The sequence below is a fragment of the Python bivittatus genome, unplaced genomic scaffold (assembly GCF_059951505.1).
Source record: "Python bivittatus isolate LINGU-HERP-01145 unplaced genomic scaffold, Pbiv_v1 ctg000330_np1212, whole genome shotgun sequence".
In the NCBI taxonomy this organism is placed as follows: domain Eukaryota; kingdom Metazoa; phylum Chordata; class Lepidosauria; order Squamata; family Pythonidae; genus Python; species Python bivittatus.
The window spans coordinates 49306218-49318681 of record NW_028277058.1 but is presented as its reverse complement, the minus strand read 5'-3'; the positions used below and the strand labels follow the sequence as shown (position 1 = coordinate 49318681).

The window sequence follows — 12464 nt, the reverse complement described above, 5'->3', positions numbered from 1 at the left end:
GAGGTGTAGGCTAGATTGAGAAGTTGAAGATATCTTTAAAGAAGGCAATGCAAGACAACCAGGAGTGTAACTCAATTTAGGGGCACCTTTACCTTTTAAAATGTCATATCATTACATCAAAGTTGAATGCAGCAAGTACATTTAAATTCGCAACTATTTGTTCTATTTGGTATACAAGTGGAACCCACAACACAATGTTACAGTGAGTATAACCACACCCATTTCTGATCAGCATGGAAAAATAGTCTTAAGATGCAGTATCATTTGGGAAGAATTTTTAGGAGTGGAAAAGGAAAAAGAATATCTTATTTCTGGTTGTCCTACAACCATCGAAGTATTCACCTGTTGTGCTATTGTGTAGGAATCACTAATTTAAATCTTGCCTCTGAACTTAACTGACTGGAATAACCTTAAACTTCTTCTGCCCAACTGTAATAAGGGGATAATAAAATGAGCATTCATGATGTCTTCTTTATTGACACCCCAATTTTTTTTCCCTTCCCTATTATCAAACTGGCTGTGTATATTTTTTGTACACTCAGTTTCGAAGAGTTTATTTCCATGGATTTTTGGGAACTCTTGCTGTATTGTGGCTTTAATGTTTCAGTCCACCCTCCCTTCATTGAACACCATGTACAGATGTGGAACCCCAGCTCCCAGAATTCCTCATCACATGGCCCTTCCAGAAAATGCCAGATGGGGAAAACCTAAAATCTCTGCTGCTGTAAATTTCTTCCTATGTTTAATTTCAACTGTTATTTTATTCAATTTTGTTCTGATTATAAAACTTGCATAGGCACATACATAATATCTATTTAGCATTTTTGTATTGTTATCTTTAATTTGCATTTTAACTCTAACTTCTGATTCTGGTATGAAGTTTTGTTAACTGCTTTAAGTGCTTGCCATGGGTCAAAAGCCAAGAGATAATTCAAATAAATAAATACATTTCACCCTGAGAGCTTCAGCTATAAACTATATAGACACTAGGCTCTTTGCCCCTTGCCTTTTTTAAAAAACCTCTTTTAATAAAAAAATATTAAAGAGGGTGATAGGATGTTGCAAGTCAAAGCATCAGCCTGTTGCATCATATTTATCTGCAGAAATGCTTGTGAGCCCAACAAAAATCTCGTGGATGGCTAATGAGCATCCTGAAGACTAGCTTGACTTCTAGTTAATAGTTTGGAATTGGCATGGTAATCATGAAAATTTTATGATTGGGTAAGTCTCCCATTATAGGCATTTTGTGAGTGTGCCCACCACAAACACTAAAAATCCCAAATATGCCTTCAGTCCCAAAAGGTTATTTACTCTTGCATCTGATAGAGAAAACTGACTCAGAGAAGGGATATGTCTTCTCACTAGCTGACATAAACCCACTTGAAAACTTACTTCTCCCGCAATCGACGCAGCTCACACTTCAGATCTTCATCTTCTATGTCTGACTCATTGTCACTGCTCATGTAGGAAGAGTTGAATGAGTTGCTAAGGCTCTGGACTGGAAGACTGATCTTTGACCCAGGTGGATGGAGAGAATCTGGACTCCCTGAACCATCATCTAACTCCTTAGCTGCACCACTCAGGAAAGCAGCTTCCAGTTCAGATGACGGCCCATTCAGATGCAGAGACGACCTTCTCTCTGCAAATTCTGATTTAGGAGTTGTAAGTGGAGAAGAAACTTGCTCAGAATCCACAGACAAAGGGACCACTGCAGGAACCTCTCTCTCTATGCAGGTTACCTCATCTTGAGTTCTAGACACAGAAAAGCGACCAACTTGGTCTGTTGTTGTTGTCACCTGGAAACGCCCAACCTTGGTTGGCTGCAAATGAATGGTGGAGGGGAGTGAAAGAACACCATCCGCTGCATCTACTGAAGTAACAGGAATATTATCAGCTGTCCCACTGGACATTTGCTTCACCAGAGTACTCTCTGGACTGCTGCTGGACAAAGATGAGGATTCCGAGGTTGTTGTATCAAAGTGCTTGGGTTTACTTTCACTGTCTTTCTGATCATCCATTGCCACTGACACCTAGTTGTAACAGAGAGATTATTAATTCAGTTTAGTTATAGAAACACATAAGGCGTATAATGCTTTATGTCCCTGTCCTGAAGAAATTACAACCTAAATTTTTACACTGTGAAAGCAAGAGAGAAAGGAAGAGAAATGAAGCAGTATTTGCTTGTTTCAGTTGCAGAAAAAATGGGTGCTAAGAGGGCATAAGAGATGTGCCAAAAGCTTAATGGAAAAAGCCATGACAATTTTAAATAAGTTTCTCTCTTTATACATACTTAATTAACAAGCCAATCGTTGATAAAATGATCCATTGATAAAATGATCACTACTCAATACCAATCACAAAATTAAAAAATCAGTACCTGATCAGAGTTGTGTTATCGGTATAAAAAAAGACACTGTTCCTCTGTTTCTGAACTATGAATCTCAGCCAATTTTGAGAGATAATTGAAGGCCACAATTTCCCCACCACCAGTTTATACAATAGCACTGTTGTTAATATTCTAGTTCATCCATAACAGATATAGAAATAATCATCCCACCTCAGTGTTTTCATTTGGAAATGTTACTTTTGGGTTTTACGTTTAAAAAACTGATGTTTATATTATTTTAAAGACTTTTCCTCTTAAGTTCTATGAGAGGTAGAAATCTACAATATTTGTTTCAAGAATAAATCAACTGAAAGAGAATGTGCTGGTTGCAGAGTTATGCACTCATGTAGTAAACCACTATCCCGGAGGGGAACATTTACCTCTGAGTGCTAGTAGTTAATGACCACAGAAACTATGTTTATTACTTTTCAGCAGCTATAAGGATGGCTGGGAACCTACTACTTTTTATTAGAAAGTTTTTTTCAGAAAGCAAAACAACACTGCAGTGATTCAAATCAAGATTGGTGCAACCATAAACAACTGGGAGTTTATTCACTTTGCCTCTTTTTCTTTTCCTTCTTTGTATATGATCATGGGGAAATAAAAAGAAGAGAAAGAGATGGAATTTTATGGGGCTTCTTTAAAATTTCATTCCTATCCTTTTGATAAACCCTTCTTTGTTCACACAAGATAATTATACCAGGGGAATGTGCTCCCAGTGTTTGATATTGGTGTTGCATTCTGGTTCCCTACACTCTAACCCATTGCCTGACCAGTGGACCTTCAGAGGCCCAGGCTTTCAGCTGCTGCTACTGAATGCCAGGTCAGTCTGTAATAAAGCCTCCCTCATCCATGATTTTAATCAGTCTGCCTCAGGCAACTAATGGATCCCACTGGGTTTCAGAGGGAGCTTGGGGTCATTCCTGAAGGTCTGGTGCATGGTCCAACCAAAACTTTAGTTGCAGCTGAGGCTTTGAATGGATCGCGTCTATGTGGTCTCTTTCCTCTTGTGGATCCTGGCTGAGGAGCTGAGGGAGATGAAGTGCAAGTGGAATGTCACTGAAGGATGACAAGAAGTGAATTCTACCAAGCATGAGTTAAGAGCTGCTGTTAAGGTCTACCTCATGGCAGTAAAGGCAGTGAAACATCAGTATTTCTCTGTGCCTACTGCACACATAGATAGCTGCCCAGAGGTTCTGTTTAGAGTAACCCTGCTCTTCCTGGAAGGGAGGGTCTGGCCAGATGTTTTTCTTCAGGGCCACTATGATGAATATTCTAGGTATCTGTAGAATAAAGTTGCTTGGATTCACTCCAAATGAATTCCAGCCTTGAGGCAGACCCTGAGGAGGTGACTAAGCCTCAGTCTGGTCTGGATCTGGGATGAGTTTGGTCCTAATGGTGGACAGGGTTCTTGGCACTGTTAGCTTGTCCATCTCTGTGGTGGTCCCAGTCCATCCTAGTTAACTAAGGCTTCCTGGGAGAAAACATGCAGTTGGATCTTGGCAGTGGTGAATTCATCTTTGAAAGAGGGGTAAAAGTGGTTTATCCCTTCTTCAAGAAGCCATCACTGGATCAAAGCATTTTGAATAACTTTTGTCCCAACTCCAATCTTCCCTTTTTAGGTGGTCATGTGGTAGCTTCAAAGAATCCTGAGGAAATAAATTATTTGGATCCTTTTCAGTCAACTTTCAGACCTGAGCATGGGACCAAAACAGCATTGATCACACTTGTGGATAGCCTCTAGCGGGAACTGGATGGCGGTGGTGCATCCATCCTGCTGTTCTCTCAGTGACTTTTGATACTATTGATCATGGTATCCTTCTGGATCAGCTCCAGGGATTGGGAGATGTAGTTTGTTTTGGTTGTTTTTCTTTCTCCAGGCCCAGTTCCTGTCAGTGTTGATGCAGGAGGGGGGCAGAGAGAGATCTAGCCGATGCCCCCTTCTCTGTGGGATCCTTCTGGGTTCGACACTCTCCCCATTCCTATTTAACATCAACATGAAACAGCTGAGATTATCTGACAACATGGGATGAGATACTATCAGTATGCTGATGATACCCAGCTTTACATTTCCACCCCAGTCTGACTAAATGATGCTGTGGAGGTACTGTCTCAGTGTGTGCAGATTGTGGGGATCTGAATGTTGAAGGAAAGGCTTCTGCTCAATCTTGGCAAGACAGTGGCTGTGGGTTTTGTGGCCCCCTGGATCTGGGTTTCTTCCATCTTTGGGACAGTGCAGTCTCATCCAGAACCAATGTGCAACTTGGGGGTTCTCCTGGATTCACAATTCAAAGAGCAGGTAGCAGCCATGGCCAGGAGGGCTTTTGCACAACTCCGTTTTGGGCAACAGCTGCACCCCTTCCTGGACTGGGAGGCACTACTCACAGTCACTCATGCCTTAGCCACCTCCCAGGTTGATTACTGCAACATGCTCTACATGGGCCTGCCCTTGAAGGCCATCCTTGTAGCTGCAGCTGGTCCAGACTGCAGTAGTACAGGCAGTTACAGGCACACCTACTGTAAGTATGTCCATGTTACACCTCTGCTCCGTGAACTGCACTGGCTTCCAGTGTGCTTCCAAGTGGAATTCAAGGTGATGGTGTCACCTATAAAGCCCTCCATGGCATGAGGCCAGGTTATTTGTGGGACTGCCTCTACATGGTTGCTTCTACCTGTCCCAACAGGAGAAGCATGCTCTAACTCCCTTCAATTAAAAAATTTCATCTCATGGGACCCGGAAGTGTGCATTTTTCTGTCGTAGCACCTAATCTCTGGAATACCATACCCCCAAGATTAGATTGTGAGTGTTTTGTAAAGCATTGAAAACAGGAATATGCTCCAGGTCGGGAGGCTAGATGGCCTGCTGGGAGGTCTTTGCTAAGTGTTTTATCTGGGTTTATCCTCAGTAATCACTGTAAGTTTCTATTTTTTGCTAACATTGTCTTTATTGTTTTAATGTATCGTTAACTGCCCAGAGTCACACTCATGAGATGGGCAGCCATATAAATTGCCATATTTATATAAAATAAACCATATAAGCCAAATAAGCAATATAAATATAAAATAAATAAACAAACAAATACACTCAGCACAACAAAAACCAACCCAGAAATTCTTTTGGACTAAAACTAACCCAATTCTGATTCCACTACTGTCTGGGTTGTTATGCTTACACAACATGTTAACCTCCCCTTTACCCACCTATTCTACCACATGGACATAACCATTATGAAGTTTGAAAATGCTCAAAGAGAAGAAAACTGCAAAATCAAAGATTGTGTGAGTATTGGTCTCTTAGTGGGCTTAATGGCTTATGAAATGGCTTGTCTAACAGCCAAATAAATAGCTAGAAATTAGCTGAGCAGCAGTTTAGAAAATTGCTATCCACCTAATGCAAATCAGCAGAAGACTTGGAAAAAAGAGGCTCTGAGGCAGAAACAGCAATTCCTGTAAAAAAGGAGCTGAAATTATGGTTAGTACGAGGCAGCAGTCGGAAGCAATGTGATTTGAGGATAGCAAAATCCCACCGACATTAGCTAGGCTAGTCCTGAGGAGACAACACAGAAGAACCTGTGGCATAACAGTCATGATAAAGAAAGGAAATCTATAACCACACCAGTGTTCTTGTGAGAAAGAAATCTATTCTGCCACAATTATTATGTGACTCCACCTTTAATGGTGTGTGTAAAGTCAAGATAGCAAACAGAAATGATAAGAAAATAATCTGGCATTGTGGGAAAAATTTGGTGGGAAATTCCAGAATTAGGAAGAACAGTCTGCCCTACATTTTACTGAAGCGCAGGCACATTTCCACTCAGCTATACAGTCTTTCTTCTGTTCATATAAGCAACAAAGTAACTGAACAAGCATGCATTAATGTTTGTAACAGTATCTAAGTGAATAACTTCAGAACGCTTATTTTTTGTTAGCCATAAAGTTATATTTTTCAACTTTTTCAATTTACCTGTAATTGTGCCATCTTTGCTCCCACAGTCAATATCCAAAGTAAAAAGCCTTCTGTTCTTGGAGGAGGGAGCAAGCCTTGGGTTTTTAAAGGCTAGAATAAGGTTTGGGATGGGATGGGATGGGATGGGATCTCCCCCCACCCCCGCTTCCTGGCCTCTTTCCTAATTATAACATTCTTGGCAGTGGTGATGGGCTCTAATAGCATCCATTTACCTATGATAACCCCCATCTGTAAAAAATGAGTAATCAACACTTCCTGGTAGCTTCAAGGATAGGCTGGACAAAAAGACAATATACTAAGGTACCTGAAAACGACCCATCTTAAGAACTGCAACTCCTGAGGTGCTAGTTGGGGCAGAGCTCTCTGCATCTTGGGAATCTGAAACAGCAAGTGGTAAGAGAAGATGAGAATGTGACGCAAGTTCTCTATCCCTTAACGCTGGAAAATAAATTCTCTGAGGGAAAAAAAAATCAATTCAAAATATTAAATTAATTATATCAAATTAAGCCAGTCAGTGGTGACAGTATTGAACTTGATAGGCCAAGGTTCTGACTCCACAGCTTGTTATGTTCCTACGTTCCATTATGAAATATAACAAGATTTTATTTTCAGTACTGCATGAACCTCAAAAGTTTAGAATGGAGGGTGATGAAGAAATTTGAGGGAGTTCACACTTGTTCTGCCTGGACAGGTCAGTGGTCAGCCTATCCAGGCAGAGAGGGAGTCCAGTCCAGCAGGGATCCAGCTATGCATCTGCAAGCTAGGTTTACCCAACAATGCTCTCTGTGGGTGTGTCAAAACAAGCAAGATGGCAGATGCAGCATTGCAATGCAAGGGCTGCCCCTTTCATATATAAGATGCATTTTCTTCTTTGCCACCAGCCCACAGCCACAGTAACCACCACTCCCACATCCTCTTGTCCAGCCTCTCTTGCTCTGATAGCTGTCTGCTGTCTTTACACTCCTTCCCATTGGCTTCCCTCTGCTCACCCCAGCTGGAGAAGGAGGGATAGCAGGGCAGGTGAGGGTGGAGTCATCCCTGCATTCCCCAGGCATCAGGCGCAAGTATGAGAGAATGGCTGTTTCAGAAAGGGGCACAGGGTGGAGGCAGAATTTCATGGCAAACCCTGGTGAACTTGGATAGTAGGGGATTGTTCTTCCTAATTCAAAGGGGAGCTGGATATTGTTCTTTCTGAGGCAGCAGGAACAAGAATGTGGTGCTGGTGTGCTCTCTATCAGCCACGTCCTGCTGCAAAACCAAGGCAAAGCTGCTGCTGCAATCTCCACGGGCCTCTCCTGCTAGGACTTTCCCTTAGCTGTTACTGGCCTCTTCCAATTCTGATGTTACTTCTCTCTCTCCCCCAACCTACTCCCCACATTATCCCAAAGTGCTGGTCTTGGTTTCGGACCCAAGCTAATTACTTTCCCCTGCAATACCCTATGAGATGGACAGCCCTGGGATTTGATGCCAGCTGCCTATCCCTGCCGTGGGTCAGCTGAAAGGGTCTAGGGATGCCTGTGGCAGCTTCCAAAATACTTGTCACTCTTACCATCCAGGCCTGGAGACACAGTGGGCAGAACTGCCTTGTGCTTAGGATACACTTCATGGCCCCATCATGGGTTAGGTGCTAAGCCTGGCTGTCATTGGCAAACTTGCCTGCATGAGAGTGGAGCTACCGTCCTACTGGCCTAGATTAACCCAAGGGGGCTTCTGGGCACAGGTAAGCACCAAAATCTATCTCCAGAAAGAGAAACAGGAGAGAGCCTATCCGGGATGCTCCAGATCAAATAACAAATAATTTTTTGTGGACCCCATCCCCATGAGTAAAACTATCAGACGTACCAGTTTATCCAACCAAAGTTAAAGCCACATCTGTTTTACTGAGGGGGGAGGGTTTTCGCACAAATTGATTTATTATTTTAGGGTGCCACAGAGCCTCAAAGTCTGCGAATCCCTGTTTTAGCTCATTATGGAATTATTAGGACAAAAAATTCTTTGGATTCAATTCCAAAAAGTTGTTTTGAAACATGTGGAACATGAAAGCAGCATCTAGGAGTCACTTACTAAAACAGCCATATCTGTTTTCAAGATTTCAAGCTGCTTTAGTAAGTTTCTGACAGGTACTGCATTTATGATCCCATGAGCTTCAAAGCCTTTTTTTTAGCACTGAGTCCAAAGCATCGCACAGCTCTACAAATATGCAATTAAAACAATGTGCAAAAAACCTGTTAACCACAAAATCACATTAAATTGAAAAATAATGCACCAATATAAGCCATTTTAGCTACATATACAAGCAAAATTTTCTATCTGTATCACTCAAGCATTTTAAATAGCTGGATAATTTTTTTGTTCATTTATGATGTAATTAAGTTCTAAAAGCAAATATTTTTGAAAGTATAATCCCATTACAAAGAGCTCTAATCCTATTACAAAGCAATCCTAAATAAAACTCTCAGCAATGACAGAAGCATGCTTTCTGGTTTCCAGAAATTGTTACAACCGGAGATTCTTACCAGGATCTGTAGGTTGTGTTGATGTAGACACCATTCCAGTAACTGCTGAAGTTGCCACAGGTGGCACAGGCTATGAAAATACAGCAAAAAATTAATTCTTCTCTTTTATTCTTTTTTAGATCAGGACAATCATCAGTATGTGATCATTCAAAGGTCCCATCATTTCTCTTAAGATGCAAATACCAAAGCAAAGCACTTATGAATATCCACTGTAGCAGGTTAAGACCACTAGGCTTGTGGGGTGACTTGATCTTGCCCCCCCCCACCATCATCTTGAATGTTTTTACTTTCTAGGTACAGGGTTTGTTGTTTAGATTTGATTTTAATGGATTATTTATTTTAACTATTTATGGGAGATTTTTAATTGTTGATGGGGTTTCTGTTTTAACTGTGAGCCGCCCAGAGTCACCCGTTGGCAGGAGATGGGCGGTATACTAAGTAAGTAAGTTCGCCTAATTTCAATGCCGAATGTTCCAGAATGTTGGTGCTATTGCAAAAATGGCCCACACCCCTTGTACTTCTCGCAAGGAGAGAACTCTAAGCAGGTCTTGGACTTTATCATTTTAGGCTACAGTTATGACATGAGATGGTTAAGGTGATGCCTGAGGGCACCTCTCTTGATGTTGACTAGGCTCCATGGCCATCTGACTTTAATTTTTAAAATTACAGATGCATAACAACTGAAAAGCTGCCATACTACAAAGCAAAACTCAAGCAGTTTGCAACATTTTATTTCCAAGAATGTCTTGGGTTTTACATGAGCTTCCTTAGAAAACAAAAATGGTGGCCAGTGCTTTGGCAGAAACTATATTTCTTATCCAGAAAAAAGAAAATGTTGTGTACGCCAGTGCAGTTCGGGATGCTAAGAAGATGGTGGGGAGAAATTTTGCTAGTCTGCATCTCACAAAGGGTTATCCTATCATACCCAATATGACACCAATTCTAAGACAGACCTTTCATCAAAGAGAATGTTTGTACTCAACATTCCAAATGAGTTCATCAGCTGCAAAAACATGCCTCATGTTGGTTCAATCACCAGAAACAAACATGCTAAAGATCCTCCACTGTTTCTGTCCTGCCTGGTGCTCATCGTGTGGGGTGGGGTGGGGGTGGGGGTGGGGAATACAATTTTCTAACCTTTTTTGTTTGGGGGGATGGTTAAATGGAAAATAGTTGCCTTAAGCCTTGCAGACCTTTATGGTTCCTATTATTCCCACCATTCCCCTTTGGGAATGGGTGGTATACAACTAAAGTAAATAGATAAATATCCAATGGGAAAAAACAACTTACTTTGGTGGGGGAGGGTCAGAATTTGTAAAGTACCGAGGATGCCTCATTAAAGACTTATAAAGCACACTTAAGACTTAAAGCACACATTTTACCCCTTAAATTTTTCATCCCCAACACTGGAAGAAAAAACAACAACACAACACTGGGGAAAAAAGGTCTAAAAATACTGGGAAGGTCAACAGGGGCTACAAATGGGATGCAAGAGGCATCCCATTTTGGCCCATGGGCTGTTCTAGAATATGAGGCAGGCAAAATAGAACCAGCAAGTCTGTCTAGCCCTCTTAAATTTTCTGGAGAATTTGCATCAGCTCACAAGCAGGTGAGTATTTTCAAGTTTTCAGCCAAAACCTACACAGACAGGAGCTGTGGTTGTTGGAACCATCTCGGGACTCAGGGTTCTTCTCAACTTGGCATCCAGGTCTTCCAGAGGTTGTTGGGACTGGAAGAAGGAAGAACAATTAGGTTTTGCCCCTTAAAGCATCCCAATGTACATGAAATCTTTAACATGCAACAAACATCTGAACAGTCATATCTTTATATCCACGCAACTATATCTTTACGTTCAAATACATTCAAAGGCATTTGGCATATAAGGATGGACATGTATGAAGTCTCTAATTCTATATACATTCATCACTTATTAGCATCAGCTTGCCTACAGCAACCTTACTTGAAACACCTGAAAGTATACTGCAGCATTAAAACAGAATATAGGTAGATACATTAATACTTCTACTGAGCCACTCTTGTAGCTGTTAAGATACCAAACCCCATGGATACTCTTCTTTTCTGAGCTGATATAAATATGCCTGCCCACTCCTCTGTATTTTTCATACTACCATTTAGAAATTTCTCAAAACACATGTTTTTGTATAATAAATGTGGGTTAAATACAAACTATCTGCACAATGACAAATGCACAAGTAAGTTACAATCAAATCTATTTGATCCATGCTTTAGCACATCAATTAGTTAATGTAAATTGGTAACCTGAGTTTACATATCAACTCTTGATATAAAGCACAATAATTGAGAAAGGAGTGGATTAATTCCTGTAAACCAATGCCATCCATTTCCTTCACGCAATTGAAAACACCATAATGGGTTACTTGATTCTTTGGGCTCAAGTCTTCAAAGGTCTGTTAAGAATCTAATTCTAATTATTCAGAACCCTATCCTCACTGTGCACAGAGTGTATTTCAAAACGCAGGTAGCAATGGAAACAAGAATTTACCATCACATGGAATGCTTTGTATTAGTTATTTTCTATTATGCTTGCAAGACCAGGTTTATATATAGGTTTCCAGTGGGAACTATACTTTGTGGGACCCTTCTAGCATTGTGTTATGAAGGAATAGTATTGCAAGTATTAAAAACAGATACTAAGTAAAGGTATAAAATATAACTGTATAATTTAGAGTTTGGCAGTTTAATTGTTTGGAGAGTCCCACCTAGGACTATAGCATAGTAATACTGATTCTCAGCAAGCCAGCATAGGTTTAAGATTTGGTTTGACCATTACCTATATTTGGTTTAGCATGAAGCAGCTGAAGCATTAAAACTAGGTTAACAAATATTTCACTTCTTACCCACACAAATGACCAAATGTTTTCAACTCAAGAGAATACATGCCCTGATTTCAAAAAGAAAAACTACCTTCTTGCAATATAATTGTAATCATTTATAACACTGCTTTTTAGATTTATTTTTTTCTCTCTGTGTCCGCGTGTGATACACACACACACACACACACACACACTTATTAATTTATTTATTCATTGATTCTGCCTTTCTTCCAACAGCTGATGCCACTTCCATGGGGATTGTCCTTAATTCTGTCACCACAACAGCAACCCCATGAGGTAGGCTGCACTGAGAGAGTGGCTGACCCAAAGTCACCAAGTTGGTCTCTATTACTGAGGGTGAACTTTAACCTGCTCTAGTCCTAATCCAACATTTTAGTCACACTGACTCTAAAATGATATACCCGCATAGTACTCTCCAGCAGTATCTAATGTAGATACAGTATCTACATTAGTTTTCAGCAGATAGAAGTGCCTGCCCAATCCTGTTTGGGCCTCAGAAGCTAAGCAGGGTTAGGGTTGGTTAGTACATGGATGGGAGATCTCTAGGGAACACAAGGGCTGTAGACTACACTGGGGAATCAAAAAGAAGAATGCAGCAATGATAAACCACTTCTGTATTGCTGCCAGGATAACTGTATAGACACGTCCATGAACTCTCCAATTCCTATATTCAACAGCACAGAACTCAAAAAGCTCCTATCACTATACTCTGATGAGCA

The 12464-nt window shown here is 40.9% G+C and overlaps 1 protein-coding gene across 10 annotated transcripts in view; it reads right to left on the bottom strand.

The window, feature by feature from the left end:
• The window catches only part of WNK1 (WNK lysine deficient protein kinase 1), a 153995-nt gene that overhangs the window by 15408 nt on the left and 126123 nt on the right, over window positions 1–12464 (bottom strand). For all 10 annotated transcript variants that reach the window (XM_088141232.1, XM_088141227.1, XM_088141225.1 and 7 more), the window contains 4 exons: window positions 10512–10598; window positions 8870–8939; window positions 6658–6731; window positions 1393–2030 (listed from right to left, as the gene is read on the bottom strand). In XM_088141232.1, coding sequence (XP_087997358.1) covers window positions 1393–2030; window positions 6658–6731; window positions 8870–8939; window positions 10512–10598 — 869 coding nt within the window. The remainder of the gene's footprint in view (window positions 1–1392; window positions 2031–6657; window positions 6732–8869; window positions 8940–10511; window positions 10599–12464) is intronic.